Genomic DNA, 17,425 nt, shown 5'->3' with positions numbered 1-17,425 from the left:
GACCTAATTAGCAAAGACAGACAAACACTCAAAGCCATAGTAGGTCTGCTAACAGGGTATTGTACGCTAAATGTGCAGGCGAACCTGATGGGATTGACAGATGATGACTCAGCATTGCATATTTTATATCAGTGTGAAAGGCTGTAAAATGTGCGGTTCTTTGCATTAAACGAAGAACAGCCACCGGCAAAAGCCCACAGAAAAGGTTCAGTTTCGAAGTTATTAGACCTTCTAAAAAGGCTAGAGAATGTAATCTTAGTTTAGAGTACTACAATAGATCTGAGAAGGTCGTAGTAAAATAGTCCAAAAGCACCTCATTGAATCTATTTATATACCAGTAAAACTTCGAGGGTAAAAGAGACCTCGGCAAAATAGCATTATGGAAGAACAACCTCGAATGGGCATTGACTGCAGCTCCTATCGGAAGTCAGAACTAAGTTTTGCAGTTCCATAAAACATTATATAAAGCTATATTATTTATAGCAAGGACCCTGATATAAATGATGTAGTTTTGATACAAGAACACTGGGTTTACAAAGGCAACATAAGAGGTCTATCAGGCATTGATGCGGAACTTATATATAGTCTACCTGCCGAAGCCCCGAAGACGTGTATAATAGTATAGTCAAACGACATATCAAAACACTGCTGGTCACTGATTTGATGCCAATGTGCACTATCTTATCTGCATGAGTCTCTTTTTTTCTCTGGTCTGCCATCTATCTTTCATAGCTTTCTCTTCTTTAGTTTGAACGTAATTTCTTGTTGCTTGCCTATTCTTCGAAACACTTCCTCATCAGTAATGTAATCTTTTCAGAATATTTAGAGAAAATTCAGCCCACTTAGAAAATATATATTATCTCTATGTTAGATGTTGTTTATCTAGATGCATTGGATGCGTCACTTGGTACATTGTAACAATATGTACATAATTTTTTTAACAAAAAGTTATTAATAAACCTGACAATACTTTACTTAATGATCAAATTATGTCTTTTTAATTTAAGGTTACCGCATTTTAAATCAGAATTTTTACGCATTGTACAAAAGGATAAAATGTTATTTCACTAACAATTTTATATAATTTGCTATATCCGTTTGCTCTTAACACTGAAATAAATATGTCAATAGTAACGTAATCAGCAGTATTTTTGGAAATACCATAAAGCCACTATTTATAACGATTACATTTAAGTGAGACATGGTTATTTGAAATTTTCGATTAGATAGAAATGTTGTGGAGAATATTTTTTGCTATTAGTTTTTATTTGTTGGGTGAGTTGCATTATATTTCAATAATTGTAATTCAATTTAGATTTTAATAAGTAAACTCTCCTGTACTAGAAAACTAGTTTGCACTCGCATTTTGTTCTTCTTAGTTTGCAAACTTTATTCTGCGTATCGTTTCTGTTCTTCTTTATTTTCAACAATGTTTGTTTAGTATGGCCATTGATTTCACTCAAGTTCCTCCACTCAACTGATATTTTTTGGATTCGTTGTTTTCCCTGTATAGTTCGGATATCACTTACTTATCTTTTATGGAGTCTGTCTCCTTCTTTTTTTCATTTCTTTTGGCCTTTATTGCAGTAGCCTACTAGACATTATATATTTCAGTGTGATTTTGATCATTGTTGTGATACCTTCTTTTCTGATTTCATGCTGCAGTGCAATCTTGAGTTGGTGCCTCAACGCTCTCTATGATGTTTTTAGTTATTACGCATTTTTTTCCTTCCCAATATGCCGATCATAACTGTCTTTATTGTAGTAGCCTACTATACATTCTATTTTTAGTGTGATTTTGATCATTGTTGTGATACCCTCTTTTCTAATTCCATGCTGCAGTGAAATTCTGCAGTGAGTTGCTGCGTGTCTCATTTAATGTCTTATTGAGTAAGATGTTTGGTGCTCACGATTAAATTCTTTTATTTTTAGTAACATTGCGAAGTACTTGCGCAATAACTATGCGTTTCTATCCTTTGGTAAATGTTAAGCATGCATGATATCTTTTTACATTTTTATTTGTCTGACGCCTATCTTTATTTGTAGCTTTAATTGATAAAATTTTTTTTATTTATTTACAAACATTGTCGCATCAATCTCTGAAGTTATTAGCAACATATATACATAATGAGATAATTTAATTATGAATATTAAATTTTTTTAAGTATATTAATGTCTTTAAGGAATTTTACCAATTGTTCAATTTTAAATTTTTCTCCTGAGATTTCACTTGTTGATCCAATAATGTGGTTGGTCTGTCTCTGCAACTGATATCTTGGACACTCTACAAGGACATGCTTAACACTGAGTGGAACATTACAATTGTCACATAAAGTAGGATTATTGTGGCCGATTATATGCCCATGTGTATGTCTTATTGAGTAAGATGTTTGGTGCTCACGATTAAATTCTTTTATTTTTAGTAATATTGCGAAGTACTTGCGCAATAACTATGCGTTTCTATCCTTTGGTAAATGTTAAGCATGCATGATATCTTTTTACATTTTTATTTGTCTGACGCCTATCTTTATTTGTAGCTTTAATTGATAAAATTTTTTTTATTTATTTACAAACATTGTCGCATCAATCTCTGAAGTTATTAGCAACATATATACATAATGAGATAATTTAATTATGAATATTAAATTTTTTTAAGTATATTAATGTCTTTAAGGAATTTTACCAATTGTTCAATTTTAAATTTTTCTCCTGAGATTTCACTTGTTGATCCAATAATGTGGTTGGTCTATCTCTGCAACTAATATCTTGGACACTCTACAAGGACATGCTTAACACTGAGTGGAACATTACAATTGTCACATAAAGTAGGATTAGTGTGGCCGATTATATGCCCATGTGTATGTCTTATTGAGTAAGATGTTTGGTGCTCACGATTAAATTCTTTTATTTTTAGTAACATTGCGAAGTACTTGCGCAATAACTATGCGTTTCTATCCTTTGGTAAATGTTAAGCATGCATGATATCTTTTTACATTTTTATTTGTCTGACGCCTATCTTTATTTGTAGCTTTAATTGATAAAATTTTTTTTATTTATTTACAAACATTGTCGCATCAATCTCTGAAGTTATTAGCAACATATATACATAATGAGATAATTTAATTATGAATATTAAATTTTTTTAAGTATATTAATGTCTTTAAGGAATTTTACCAATTGTTCAATTTTAAATTTTTCTCCTGAGATTTCACTTGTTGATCCAATAATGTGGTTGGTCTGTCTCTGCAACTGATATCTTGGACACTCTACAAGGACATGCTTAACACCGAGTGGAACATTACAATTGTCACATAAAGTAGGATTTGTGTGGCCGATTATATGCCCATGTGTAAGTCGGGTATGTCCTAGACGAAGTCGAGTAATAACGACTTGATGAGCTCTGTTGGAAATTTGATGTTTCCATAGTTTTACATAATGTTCTCATTTTGCGAAGTTTTGAAGTTGAACTGACCCACTGGTTTGGCACAAATTTTCAACCTTCACTTTAACAAATGATTTTAAGTCATTTAGCACTACATTTCTCACTCGTAGTTTTACTGGTTCTTGCTTGTTGGGCAATGCGGTCCGCTTTCTCGTTCCCTTGTAGTCCAATGTGTGAAGGAACCCATATAAATTGTAAAGTATGGTTGCTGTTTTGTATGGTAGCTAGTTCTTTTTTAATTAGGAAAGCAATTGGATGTAGTGTATAAAGCTGGTTAATGGTATTGATGAAACTGAGGGAATCGGTAATTATAAGACCTTTGGATATATTACCGGAGATAATATGAGTGAGAGCTTGGTAGATGGCATATAGCTCGCACGTATGTATGCAGCTTAAGGATGATAGTTTATATTCAAGTGTAACATTCAAGTGTAACGACAGCTGCCCCAACTCCAGTAGATGTTTTAGAGGCATCTGTGTATACGTGATAGAAGTTAGAAAATTTTGTTTTTTGTTGAATATTATTTAAGGATGTGTCGGATAAAAGAATGCTTATTGTCAAAGGTGGAGGAATTCTTATGAAGTTGGAATAGGTAGTTGGTATCGAAATTTGTAGAGCTATGAGAGTTTGGAACCTGGACTCTGGACCACCATTTACAGTCGAAGAAGTAAAATATGCCATCAAAAGCACCAAAGATGGTAAAGCAGTAGGCCCTGATAATTTTCACTCAGAATTCTTAAAACTTATGGACTATGATGGCATAAAATGGTTGACAAATATATTTAACAGTATATATGATACGGGCGTGGTTCCCCAAGAGTGGTTAGTGTCAACTTTTATAAATCTTCCAAAAAAACCCAATGCGAGAAAGTGCGAAGACTATAGAATTATAAGCCTTATGAGCCATTTACTTAAAACATTTCTAAAGGTCATCCACAAAAGAATATATACAAAATGTGAGGAACAACTAACAAGAACACAATTCGGATTTCGTGATGCTCTGGGAACACAGGAGGCCCTTTTTGCTGTACAGGTGCTATTTCAGAGATGCAGGGATGTGAATTGTGATATATACGTATGCTTTATAGATTACCAGAAGGCATTTGACAGAGTAAAACATGACAAATTAATGACTCTAATGCAAGAAATTGGAATTGACAACAAAGATCTTAGAATTATCAGAAACATTTACTACAATCAAACGGCCAAAATCAAAATAGAAGACCAGTTAACTGATAAAATTGCAATAGAACGTGGAGTACGACAGGGCTGTATTTTGTCTCCATTGTTGTTCAATATTTATTCTGAATGGGTATTTAAGGAAGCTTTAGACGGTTGTGCGAAAGGAATACTAATAAACGGTGAATGGTTGAATAACATTAGATATGCAGATGACACTATAGTTTTTGCCGATAATCTGAATGACTTACAGATATTAACAAATCGCATAACAGAAGTCAGCAACAGATACGGACTAGCTCTTAACATAAAGAAAACCAAATTTATGACAATTAGTAAAAAACCAATACTAAACGCTCAACTTACAATCAACCAACAGAATATCGAAAGAGTCGAGCAATATACATATCTAGGCACCAATTTAAATAGCCAATGGGACCACTCAACAGAAATTAAACAGCGAATAATAAAAGCAAAAGCAGCATTCGTTAGAATGAGAACTATTTTCAACAGTCGAGACATATCATTAAAAACAAAATGCCGTCTATTGAACTGCTACATATTCACAGTTCTGCTCTACGGAATGGAAGCATGGACACTGACTGTTGCATCTATGAATCGGCTCGAAGCTTTCGAAATGTGGTGTTATAGGTGCATCTTACGTATATCCTGGGTTGACAGAGTTACTAATGTGGAGGTCCTGCGTAGAATGGGGAAAGAATGTGAAATTCTCATGACCGTCAAAACTAAAAAGTTGGAATATCTAGGTCATGTAATGAGAAATCAAGAACGTTACGGCCTTCTCCAGCTGATTCTCCAAGGGAAAGTAAATGGTAAGAGGGGACCGGGAAGAAGACGCATTTCCTGGCTTCAAAATTTGCGAAAGTGGTATAACACGACTACCACTGAACTGTTCCGCGCTGCAATAAGCAAAGTGAAGATAGCCGTGATGATCGCCAACGTCCGGAACGGATAGGCACTTTAAGAAGAAGAAGAAGATGAGAGTTTGCCTAACTCTTTCGTAGAATGATGGTTTCACATTCCTATTTTCAGTATACAAGGTTTTAAAATGATCAGTGAATATGTTGTATTGTAATAAATTGAATGTTTATTTTGTTTTTAATTAAATGTTAAGCTCCTGGGACAACTCACTCGATGTATACGTGTCGAGTTGTTTCGTCAGTTTCTTTTTTAACTTTGTACATTTCAATTTTAGTGAACGCTCGGATGTACATGAATGATTTTGGATAAGAGTTGTATAAATTCTTGAGTATCTGAGGTATATTTATTTGTAACACTGATAACATCTTTAGCTTCTTGAATGTTTTCAAATAAATCAACTGTTTCTTCGAAGGTTAATATTTGTTTTTCGGAATCGAATAATTCTTTAATTGGTTATACTGGGTTTCTAAAGACACTGTCGATGTTTTTGTTTTTATTATTTTTTGTTTCTGGGTTGACTTTGAAAATACATTGTCACTAGCTGATGTCTCAATGAGGGGTGCCAGACAGTCTTTATTTTCGTTAAGAGTGCTAGAATTATTGTGTAGACTGAAAGATGAAGACTGTTTAGTAATGCTTGTGTGGGATTATATGGTTGGTGAAGTGGATATAATTGTTTTAGATAGTACTCATATTGCACTCACTGTAGTCGATGTATCGTGCGTTATTAAATGGGTTGTAGATGATGTTTTTGAAGATGACGTTGAGATTTTTGATATATTTGTAGATACTCGTTTTTGACGTCATAGTAGTCGTTGCTGCTAAAGATACTGTAGTAGATTCATTTCTGTTTAAAAAAGTGGTAGTTGGGACAGCTGTATCTAAGTTATTTACAGTTACTGAGCAACTACTAGAAATGTGGCCATGTTGTTTGCAATGGAAACATACATTGTCTAGCGTTAAAAAAATTTGATTGTTACTGTCATCATACGTTATGACAATGACATCGGGAATTGGGATTGTGGGTGGAGATATGTAAATATGTCGACGGAAACTAAGTACATGTTGGTATTCCGGATTGGTGGTTCCTATTCGCAAACATGACATTGATGAAGTTAATTTTAGCCCTAAAGATAAAAGTTTTATCTCTATTATCTTATGCGTAAGAGATACATTGGATATTAACAGTCTTTCACTTGGAATAACTAGTCGACGGACTTGAATTTGTATATTGTTTACAGTGATGAAACCTCCATTGTTTGAAAAAAAAATCATATACGATTTGTTTTCTTGAGAAATAAATACAGATAAGATTATTGGTGATTCTTGATGAAAAAAGAATATGTTATGGACTAACTAGAGTGCCTATCGCTAACAAGTATCCTTCTAATTTGACATTATTGAGAGAATTGAAAACTATTGCTTGTAGTTTGGATGGATATATTGGTTCTTGTTGTTTATTAGCTGCAGTTGAGTAAAATGAAGGTGGTTGTAAAGTAGACTGAGATAATTCATCGTTATATTCAGTAACATCAAATTCCATTTTTAATTACCATTTGATTATTCTTAATACAGACCTGTTCTTCTTCAAACATTTTGGTAATTACCTTTGATGATAAAAACTGGTGTCGATAAATGTCTGGTATAATTTATGTACTATGTTTCTAAGATACTGTGATCACGGAGTACTACTTTATTAATAATAAAATATGTACTCACAGATCTTATTTCTTCTATTCACAATGAACTAACACTAATAACACTATATGATGGTGATATCGGCGCCGGACTCCTAACTGATGAAATATTAATCTTTTTTTTTTCTTGTAATGTCCTGAGTATACTATCCTTGTCTTCTTCTTCACGTGCCATCTCCGCGACGGAGGTTGGCAATCATCATGGCTATTCTGATCTTAGATGGTGCTGCTCTGAATAGTTCGATTGATGTGCATCCGTACCATTCCCTCAAGTTACGCAACCATGAGATTGTTCTTCTTCCTACACTTCTCTTGCCCTGGATTTTCCCTTGTATAATCAATTAAAGTAGGTTGTATCTCTCATTACGCATAACATGCCCCAGCTATTGCAGCTTTCGTGTCTTGATGGTTTCCAATGCTTCCATTCTTTTGTTAATTCTTCTCATGACTTCGTTGTTTGTTACATGCTCTCTCCATGATATCTTTAGGATTCTTCTATATACCCACATTTCAAATGCTTCCAACTTTTTAGCAGTCGACGCGTTAAGTGTCCATGCTTCTATCCCATAAAGCAGAGTCGAGAAAATATAACACCTTGCCAGCCTAACTCTCAAGTCCAATTTTAGTTCTCTTGCACAAAATACCTTTCTCATTTTATTGAAGTTTGTACGTGCTTTCTCTATTCGAACTTTGATTTCTTTGGAGTAATCGTTTGTGTGATTAATTATTGTGCCAAGATAGTGGTAGTTTTCAACTTGTTCTAAAGCACTACCGTTAATTGTCAGGCTTTCACCATTATTTTGGGTTTTTGATATCCTCATAAATTTGGTTTTCTTGGTGTTTATTGATAATCCATATTCTTTTCCATACTCAACTATCTTGTTCAATAGTTTTTGGAGGTCTTGGAGGTTGTCTGTTATTATGATAGTATCGTCCGCATATCTAATGTTGTTAATTGGTGTTCCATTGACCTTGATTCCTGCTGTTTCTCCCTCAAGAGCTCTTTTCATAATTTCTTCAAAGTATGCATTGAATAGTAGTGGTGACAATACACACCCCTGTCGCACTCCTCTTTTAACTTCGAACTCTTCTGATGTGTGTTCATTAATGCGTACGTGTGCCTGCTGTTTATAATATAGATTTGTTATAATTCGAAGGTCATTGTGTTGTAGTTGTTTTGCTTTGAGGATGTCCATTAGCTCTTTGGGGCGGACTTTGTCGAAAGCTTTGTTGTAGTCTATGAAACAGACGTACATATCTTGGTTCACATCTAAGCATCTCTGGATTAGTACGTTGAATGAAAATAGTGCTTCACGGGTACCTACGCCATTACGGAATCAAAATTGAGTTTCTTCAATATCCATATCAAGTGTTTTGTAAATGCGTTTATGAATGATCTTTAAAAACAATTTAAGTGTGTGAGACATCAGGCTTATGGTACGGTGGTTGGTGCATTCTCTAGTATTTTTCTTTTGTGGGAGACAAATGAATGTTGAGGTCAACCATTCGTTGGGTATGTCACCCGATTGATAAATTTTATTAAAAAGCTTTAAGAGGACATCAATGTACTCATTTTCTATTATTTTAAGGATATCAATAGGCAGTTGCTCTGGCCCCGGGCTTTTTCCGTTTCTGGTGTTCTTTAGTGCATACTGTAATTTCTACACTTGTTTCTCTGTCCTCAAAAGACAAGTCTTGTGGGTTTCCTCTTTCGTCGTCGAAGAGCTCTTCCATATACTCTTCCCATCGTTTTAGTTTTTCGTCAGTCGTTATCATAGTATTTCCATTTTTATCTAAAAGAGTTGTGTTGTGGTTTTTTTTTGCAGTCCTGCCATTTCTTTAACCTTTTTATGTATGTTGAATAGGTCGTATTTGTTCTGAAGATCCTCTATCTCTTTACATTTTTCCTCATAGTAACTTTGTTTTGTCTCTCTTATCATTTTTCTGATTTCGTTGTTAATGATTTTGTAATTGTGACTGTCTTTGTTCTTGGTTTGTCTTCGTTGTTCCATCATGCCGAGTATCTCGTCGGTCATCCAATTGTCTTTCTTTCGTGTCGGTTCTTTTAATATCGTTTTGAATATAGCGAGGAGGCAGTTTTTTAGTGTTTCCCATTGTTTGTTTATCTCGTAAGTGTTAGTATGTAATTTATCAAAGTTTTCGTATATTTTCTGTTGAAGTTTGATTTTTATATCAACTTCTTTGAGTTTTCTAACATCTAATTTTGGAGTTATTTGTGGTTTTCTAATACGTTTAAGCTTAAGCGTGACATTAGCGATTAGTGGGTTATGGTCTGATGCGACATCTGCTCCTGGATATGTTTTAACTAATTTGATGGTGTTACGATATCTCTCTTTAATCATTATACAGTCGATTTGGTTTCTTACAACATTTTCCGGTTTATCTGCTGGTGAGCGCCATGTATGTGAGTGCCACTGTCCTTGTACTATTTATATATTCAACAAGTTCTCTAATTTTACGGTGAGAACTGTGCAATACTCTCTCATTACTGATTTTGTCTCTCCATAATACTCAAATCATTCAACGCAGGTATTATACCATGTTTTAGAAACTTCAGATTTGTTAATGAATCTGGTCTTTAATGTTCGTGCTTATATGGATTTTATCAAACAAGCAAAACAAACGTACAAAGTTTTAAGATTATATTTTTGACTTGTTTCAGTCTTAGCCTCCTAGTTATTGTTTAGCAGACTGTTTTCAAACAAGTAGCTCAATTGTATATTAGCAATCCAAGTGTCCAAACTGCTTATTGCTAAATTACGTATAATATTTTGTAAACTACTCAGTTTCCAATCCGTTTTCTATTGATTGATCTTGTAAAAAGAATTTGGTAGCTACTTCACTAATATTTTTTGTTTTTTGCTGTAGTTTAATTAAAACCCATAATAAAGCCTTTTGATTTAATTTTGATAAATTTATTTTATTTAATAATGTCTTCTGAGACAATATTCTTATAGCGAATGTCTTCTTCTTCTTTTTCATTTTGTCTTTTTTTGGAGAAATTAACATGTTAAATTTTCTGTCGGTTATATTAGATTGGTGCATCATGGTTCATCTATAATCAAGTTAAACAATAGGGGAATCAGGGAATCTCTCTGTCTTATCCTATTCTGTCATTGCTAGCTTCAGTAGTGTCATTTAGTTCGTTAGTGTTTGTGCAAGTAAGTCAAGAAATTAAAGTTTTGAGAAAATGGAGATTAGGGTAGCGATAGTTTTCAAACTTAAGTTTAACAAATTGTGTTAATTGACGAAATTTTAATTTCTGATGATTGATTGTTATTTATAGAACACCTCCAATTGTCAACTTTATTTATTTGATGTAAGAATGATTTTTGAAAATAAATACACTTATGTTCATCGAAACAACAAAATAAATCTACAATAGTACTTATCGGTTTATCCACCAAAATAGAAATGACTTTAGAACTGAGTTTTACTCTGCTGTTACAAAAATACCAATTTTATTTATATAAAACAAATTTTATTTATATTAACCTGCATATATACAATAGCACTAAAGGCCTTAGAGGCCCATGGCTTGAAAAGTTTGTTCTTTCTTCATTTTCGGTTTCCTTTATGTACTGAGATCTTCTCTGGCTCGATATGTGATTTTCTCCATTCCTTCTTGTTATTCATTTTTCTTTTCTGGCCTTCTAGTCCAATTTCTTCCATATCTTTTTCTACCTCTTGATTCCATCTATTTTTTGACCTTCATTTTTTTTTTCAAGCTATAGTGTAGTTTAGTACCTTTTTTGGAGTCCTCGTGTTCGGCATCCTTTCTAGGTGACCTCGCCATATTAGTCTCTGTGCCTTTATGACTCCTATTATGTTAGGTTGATTATATAATTTCTTAAACTCATTATTTGATCTTCTTATCTATAAACCATCCCTTATTATTCCTCCATATATCTTCCTCAGGATTTTCCTTTTCCATATCTCCAGTAACTTTTGTTCATTTTTTGTCATTGTCCATTTCTCACTGCAGTATGTTACTATTGGTTGTATAGTTGTTTTGTATAACTGTATTTTTGCCTTTCTTGATAAAAACTTGCTTTTCAACATTCCACTAAGAGCATGTACACTTTTATTGCTTGTCATTATTCTAGCTTGTATTTCTTCTTTAATGTTAGGTTTACGTGATATTATTGCACCTAGGTATGTAAATATTTCTACCATTTCGAATTCGTATGATGCTCTTTCTTTTACTTCTACTTTAAACTTTTGTCCATCCCTGAACTGATCATCTGTCCACTGCATACATTTTGTTTTAGTTTCATTTATGTAAAGTCCTATTTTCTTTGCTGCTTTTACTATTCTCTGTACTATCTCCTGTAGCTCTTTTTTTCCTCTTGCCAGCAACACTACATCCTCCGCAAATGCCAAAACTTGGTGTCTTTTATGATATAGGAGTCCTTCTCCATTGATTTTCGCTTCTCGCATTATTTTTTCTAGGTATAAATTAAAGAGTAATGATGACAAAGGATCGCCCTGCCTTAATCCTTCGTTTACTATAAATTTCTCCGATGCATGATTGTTTACTTTGACTCTGTTTTCTGTATTCTCTAAAGTAAGATGTATCATATTACGCATCTTTCTGCTAACTCCCAGTTCCTCAAGGGTCTCTTTTAATTCGTTCCTCTTTATTCTACCGTATGCTTGCTGGAAGTCGATGAATAGCGCTATCGTTGGTAAGTTGTGTTCATAGCTTTCTGCTTGTAATTCTCTGATTATGAATACTTGGTCCGTTGTGCTTCTCCCTCGTCTAAATCCGCACTGATATTCGCCTATTATATTTTCGACTTCTTTTTCTAGCTTATCTTTTATGGATTTTGATAGGATTGTATATACGGTATTTAGTAACGCTACTCCTCTGTAATTACTGCATTCTGTTTTTTTCTCCTTTTTTGTGTAATAAGCAAATAATGGCTTCCTTCCAATCTTCTGGTATTCGTTCTTTTATCCATATTATTATATTAACCTATACTACCACAAAAACATATGTCCTAGCTATATAATAATAAAAGTTCGCAAGATAAGATAAAAGTACTTATTACAAACTACTAATCTGCATTAAATTCATCTTCATCTTCGACACAATCAGGATATACGTCACGTACATCACTTTCGCCAGGCAAAATTTTGTAGAAGTCATAAAAAATTTCAAAAATGTAAGGTAGTAATTCTATTAAGTTTTGTTTTTTCTTATCAGGAATAGCTACCGGGCCTTCATGACAAAGGTTTGAAGTCAAAGACACTGTATTGCGGCCTCTTCGCTGAAAGTTTCCCCTTTTCTGTTTGTCTCGCTAGTTGCATCCAGTCATAGGGATGAGTTATTAAGGTTCCATATCTCTTTCTAGTTCTCTCTATCCTGGAATGGTCAGTGTCACATTCCATATCTGTATGTCTACGATAAGGAACTTATGGTCAATGTTTTTCAAATGTCGACTGTTTTGTAATAACGTAAAAAACATTGCCATAACGTATGTATTCTTATTTTGACCACCACATGTATCTGAGTACAATATAACGTGGGTATTATCCGTAGGAAGGTCAACAAGATGCTTATACAAGCATGAACCAATTTGATTTGCACCTCTTCCGGAATTTACTTTGTGTCACATATGATTAAAATATTGTCCGGTAATACAATCATAGGCAGTAAGATTAAAGGTCTACAGTTGTCTTTTATAAAACGCAACGGATGCAACTAGATTAGGTGTTGGGAGACACTGCGGCATAATAAAGGTATACACTTTTGTAGTGGTGTTGTCTTTATTGTTTATTTTGTCATTTGCTTTCGATTTGTATGAGTAGTCTACTTTGGTTTGATGAATGGCTAGTTGTTTACATAATTTGTCTTTGTTTTCAGCATTTGCTTTAATTTTTATATGCAGTTGGTCACATGTTTGGCATGTATCCTTTTTTGGTGCCTTTATAGCTATTTTCATGCTGTAAAAAATGTTCTCGTAAACCTTTCTGCTTACAGGTTGGTGTTTGGACTCTTGTTTAATTTATTCTTCATAAATCTTTGCAACAAGTATAGTACTGTGGAAGATACTTTTTGCTTGTTTGGTTTCTGCAGTAGTGACTTTCGTATGCAGGCAAAGACAAAATGTGATGTTTAACAGCTTGAGTAACTTCATCGGATAATTTATGTCATGACTTGGGAGATCCTCTATTATCGTCGTGTGTTATTCCAGAACTAAAAGCTCCCTTTTGGAGTAAAGTGTCGGTAATAAATTTACTGCTTTCACCAAAAGTCTTTTGAAAGCATGACTTACATGTTGGTATTAAATTACCATCAATCTGAAGATGATATTGACAGGTTAAAAAACGAAATTTTTGTTTAGATTCATCAGCAACTTTTTATTGTGATGTTTTCTTTTAACGATAATTACAAGACTAGCTAAATACGCAATTCTTTTATGATGCCTACCCATGGCCCAATATTGTTTAAGTAAAGTGTGGTTCTGTATCATTATTAAACTTTTCCTGACATTTCATGCGACAATTCATTAGTGGTTCGCACTGTCTTGCTTCAACTTCTTTGCCTTTTATGTTTTGTAGCTTTGGCCTAAATTTATTTTTGATTTATTTTCTAACCTTAGTTTTCTTGTGTCATCTCTATAAGTATATTTCCGTTATTTTTTATATGAATATTCCTACTTTGTTTCACTGGTGTTCTGTGTCCTGTTTTTTCTAAGTTTACGTGACTCACACCAACCATATTTGATTTGCTTTCATTTTCCGGTAAGCTTTTTTGTTTTTTTGGTCTTAAACTGTCATCTTCATCCGATAATAACACGTTAGAATCTTCCTCCGGATCATAAAAAGGATCAATATCACTATCATCATCAAGACTATATAGTATGTCAGATGGAAACTCAGAAATAGATGGAGCTGCATTTGAACCTAAAACCATAGTGTTGTTAATTTTTTCTTAAAATCAACAAATGAGAGCTTACTTGTACCACTGCCTAGGTTACTATTAGTCTGTCCATTTTCTGGCTCTGGATTTTTATCTGCTTCCTCTTAATGTTGATAAGATTCGGAATCGGAATCTACGTGTTATTGTAGTTATTAGTCACATTAAAACAAATTTTAATAATAATAACTTACCTGTATTATTTGATTGTACATTCCAACACATTTTAACAACTGTTAAAACTGTTTTAAAGTTTGAAAATACGTGCTCTTAACACTTATTTTGAGGTTAGATCGCCACGTGCCAACGGATATAAGTTAACTGAATACTGGTGTCAAGAGACAAAAGTTGACTTATCACTAAACGCACGGGATGCACTAGTGGTGCTATTGAATATAAGTCAAGTTATACTCCTTCGCACTCAATGAATGATAAAATTTTGATTTAGAGTCATTGGTCACCAATTCATATCTAGATAACGGTGTTATTATTGATTTATGTCTCTTTGCACAATCACAGACGAACTTGTTTTTTACAGCGTAGTGTACTTTTCTAATCATCCTAATCATAACTAATCATCCAGGGAAAGATTGAAGGCAAGAGAGGAGTAGATCGCAATCAAATGTCGTGGCTACGGAACATAAAGAACTGGACAGGCATAAATAACACTGGCGATTTTTGCATGCCGCAAAAGACAGACATCTGGCCTTAAGATAATTCGCCAACGTACTATAGGTGCACGGCACTTTAAGAAGAGAAGTACTTTTCTCATTTTTCACCAAATGTATACTTGTACCTCTTTGCATGCGTACCAACGAGTTCTTCTTCTACTTTTACTTTTATCGTGTTTTAGTAGATATTTTCGATTGTTTTGATTATTTCTAGAGGTACTTCTTCTTGCATACAATAAGTGGATAACGTCCTTTAATTTGACCCGATTAAATGCCTTTGCAGAATTTAGGAAACATAAGTATGCCGGTTTGTTATATTCAAATGATTTCTTTTGAACTGGCCTCATTATAAATACTGAGTCGTTGCACTATCTTCCCGACATAAAACCTTGTTGTTCTTTTGCTAGTGTTATAATTTTATTCAGTTTCTTTTGTTATCACTTTGGTTATTAATTTTGGTGTTGTGTTTAATAAATTAATTCCTCTGTAATTTTCTGGGTCCGATTTGTCTCCCTTCTTAAAAAGAGGTACTATCATGCTCGATCTCCATTCGTGAGAAATTCTGTGTTGTTCTATTATTTTTTGGATTAGTTTTAATAGTTGTTTGGTCAGATCTGGTCCTACGAACTTTAGGAGTTCGTTTGGTGTTTCGTCCTCTCCTAGTAATTTTCTATTTTTTAGCGAATTTAAAATTAGTTATTTCGTAGCCATCTATGTTGATAATCTCATTCGTTGTTAAAGCCGTTTTCTAACCGTTGACTAAAATGTATAGATTTGGGTTATATTGACATTTTGTCTGACTTTTCTTTTACCCTTTGTACTGTATTTTATTTTTACTAATTAATTCATCAAGCTTGCAATGCAGTATTTTGATATATGTTTTTATATATCTTAACATATGTTCAATCAATGATTGTATTTTCAAGGCTTTTACTTATTACCAAAATTATCCATAACTCTAATAGATCAACTTCTTCTTCATTTTCTTCTTCTCCAGCTCATGTTTGTATACTACTGAACATAGGCATCTTCCATTTGTTTCCATTGCTATTAACTCTTAGCAATTTTCATTCATTGCTTGCCCAGGATATATTTGATATCATCCGTTCACCTCTTCTGAAGTCCACTTCCCTCCTATTTCTTAGTTGGTATCCAGACCATGAAACATGCCCGACCTATTTCCACTTGATCCTTGCTATACGTTCCAAGGCATCAGTAATTTTTGTTCTGTAGTGAATGTTGGTATTCCGTATAAAAATTGGTATTGGTATAAAATGATGAACTATTATATTTCGCTCTGTTAACTAATACATCAGCCTACACAATGTTTCATGGATAAACCAAATAATCTTTTTTCCTTATCTTTGACGTAAGTACCAAGTTTTAATTCCTGACGATCAGTGAAAACACATAAATTTTCCCAACATTTTTTTGATGTGAAATTTGGGACTGTTCCGTTTTTTTCTTAACATATCGAGTTAATGTTGATTTTGGCACACCAAATTGACCTAAGGCGGTAAAGGGGTAGAATGCGAAAACATGAAGTTAGTTCCAGTTAACTTCATTTAGTCTTTTTAATTCAAATCAATCTGACTCTGACCTTCACGCTGGTACATCCTGTTAAACGAGCAACCTGTGTGAAAATTTTGGTCGGGAACTGACATGAGGGGGCAAAATGGTCATGCTGTGGGTCGGCGATCCGTACTTTTAGCCACGAAACAGAAACTATTGCTTCGGGATAGAACGGATATTTAATATAGACGACACACGCAACGGAATAAGGATATTTGCATAGGAAAGTGGAATGTGTTAAGTTGGTACAGACCTGGAATAGCGACAAGAGCCATTAGACAATTAAAAAAATTAAACATGGATATAACAGCAATACAAGAAATAAGATGGACAGCAGCGGAGAATTTTCAAATGAAAGATGCTATAGTCTTTTGGTCGAGTAGTGAGAACAGACATGAAAATTCTTTAACAGGCAAAAAAATTCTTTAGGGAAGTGAAGACAGTCAGACAAGGTCGAACTATTGGGGAAACATAAGCTATAAGGAATGAAGCAGGTGAGTTAATAATGATAGAAACAGAAATCATCGGAATGGTGAAAGGATTAGTTTGGAAATTTACTAAATATTTTAAGTAAGATGGAGGAAGCAGATATTACATTCCATTCTGCAGATATTGAAATACCAGAATCAACACGTCAAGAAGTAAACAATGCGATAGCATTTCTTTATGATCAAAAAGCGCCAAGAAATCATGGTATAAATTTAGAATTGATAAAAAAAGGAAGAAATGTTTTACATCGAAAATTGTATGACATTATTCTGAGAGTATGGCTCTTCTTCTTGATGTGCCTATCCGTTACGAATGTTGGCGATCATCATGACAATATTTATCTTATCTGCAGCAGCGCGGAAAAGCTGCACAGATGTTGTATTGAACCAGATTCAGAGGTTCTTTAACCAAGATGTTCTTCTTCTTCCTGGACCTTGTTTTCTACATATTTTTCCTTACAGGATGTCTTAAAGGAGAGCATATCTG

General features: G+C 33.8%; 1 protein-coding gene across 1 annotated transcript in view; it reads left to right on the top strand.

Moving 5' to 3' along the window:
• Positions 1-1,134: 1,134 nt before the first annotated feature.
• LOC140448421 (inactive CLIP domain-containing serine protease A3-like) overlaps positions 1,135-17,425 on the top strand; it is a 56,831-nt gene continuing 40,540 nt past the window's right edge. The window contains exon 1 of the mRNA XM_072541505.1: positions 1,135-1,275. Coding sequence (XP_072397606.1) covers positions 1,233-1,275 — 43 coding nt within the window. The 5' untranslated portion in view covers positions 1,135-1,232. The remainder of the gene's footprint in view (positions 1,276-17,425) is intronic.

This window comes from Diabrotica undecimpunctata, chromosome 8, assembly GCF_040954645.1.
Source record: "Diabrotica undecimpunctata isolate CICGRU chromosome 8, icDiaUnde3, whole genome shotgun sequence".
Classification (NCBI taxonomy): Eukaryota; Metazoa; Arthropoda; class Insecta; order Coleoptera; family Chrysomelidae; genus Diabrotica; species Diabrotica undecimpunctata.
This window is presented reverse-complemented; position numbering and strand designations above follow the sequence as displayed.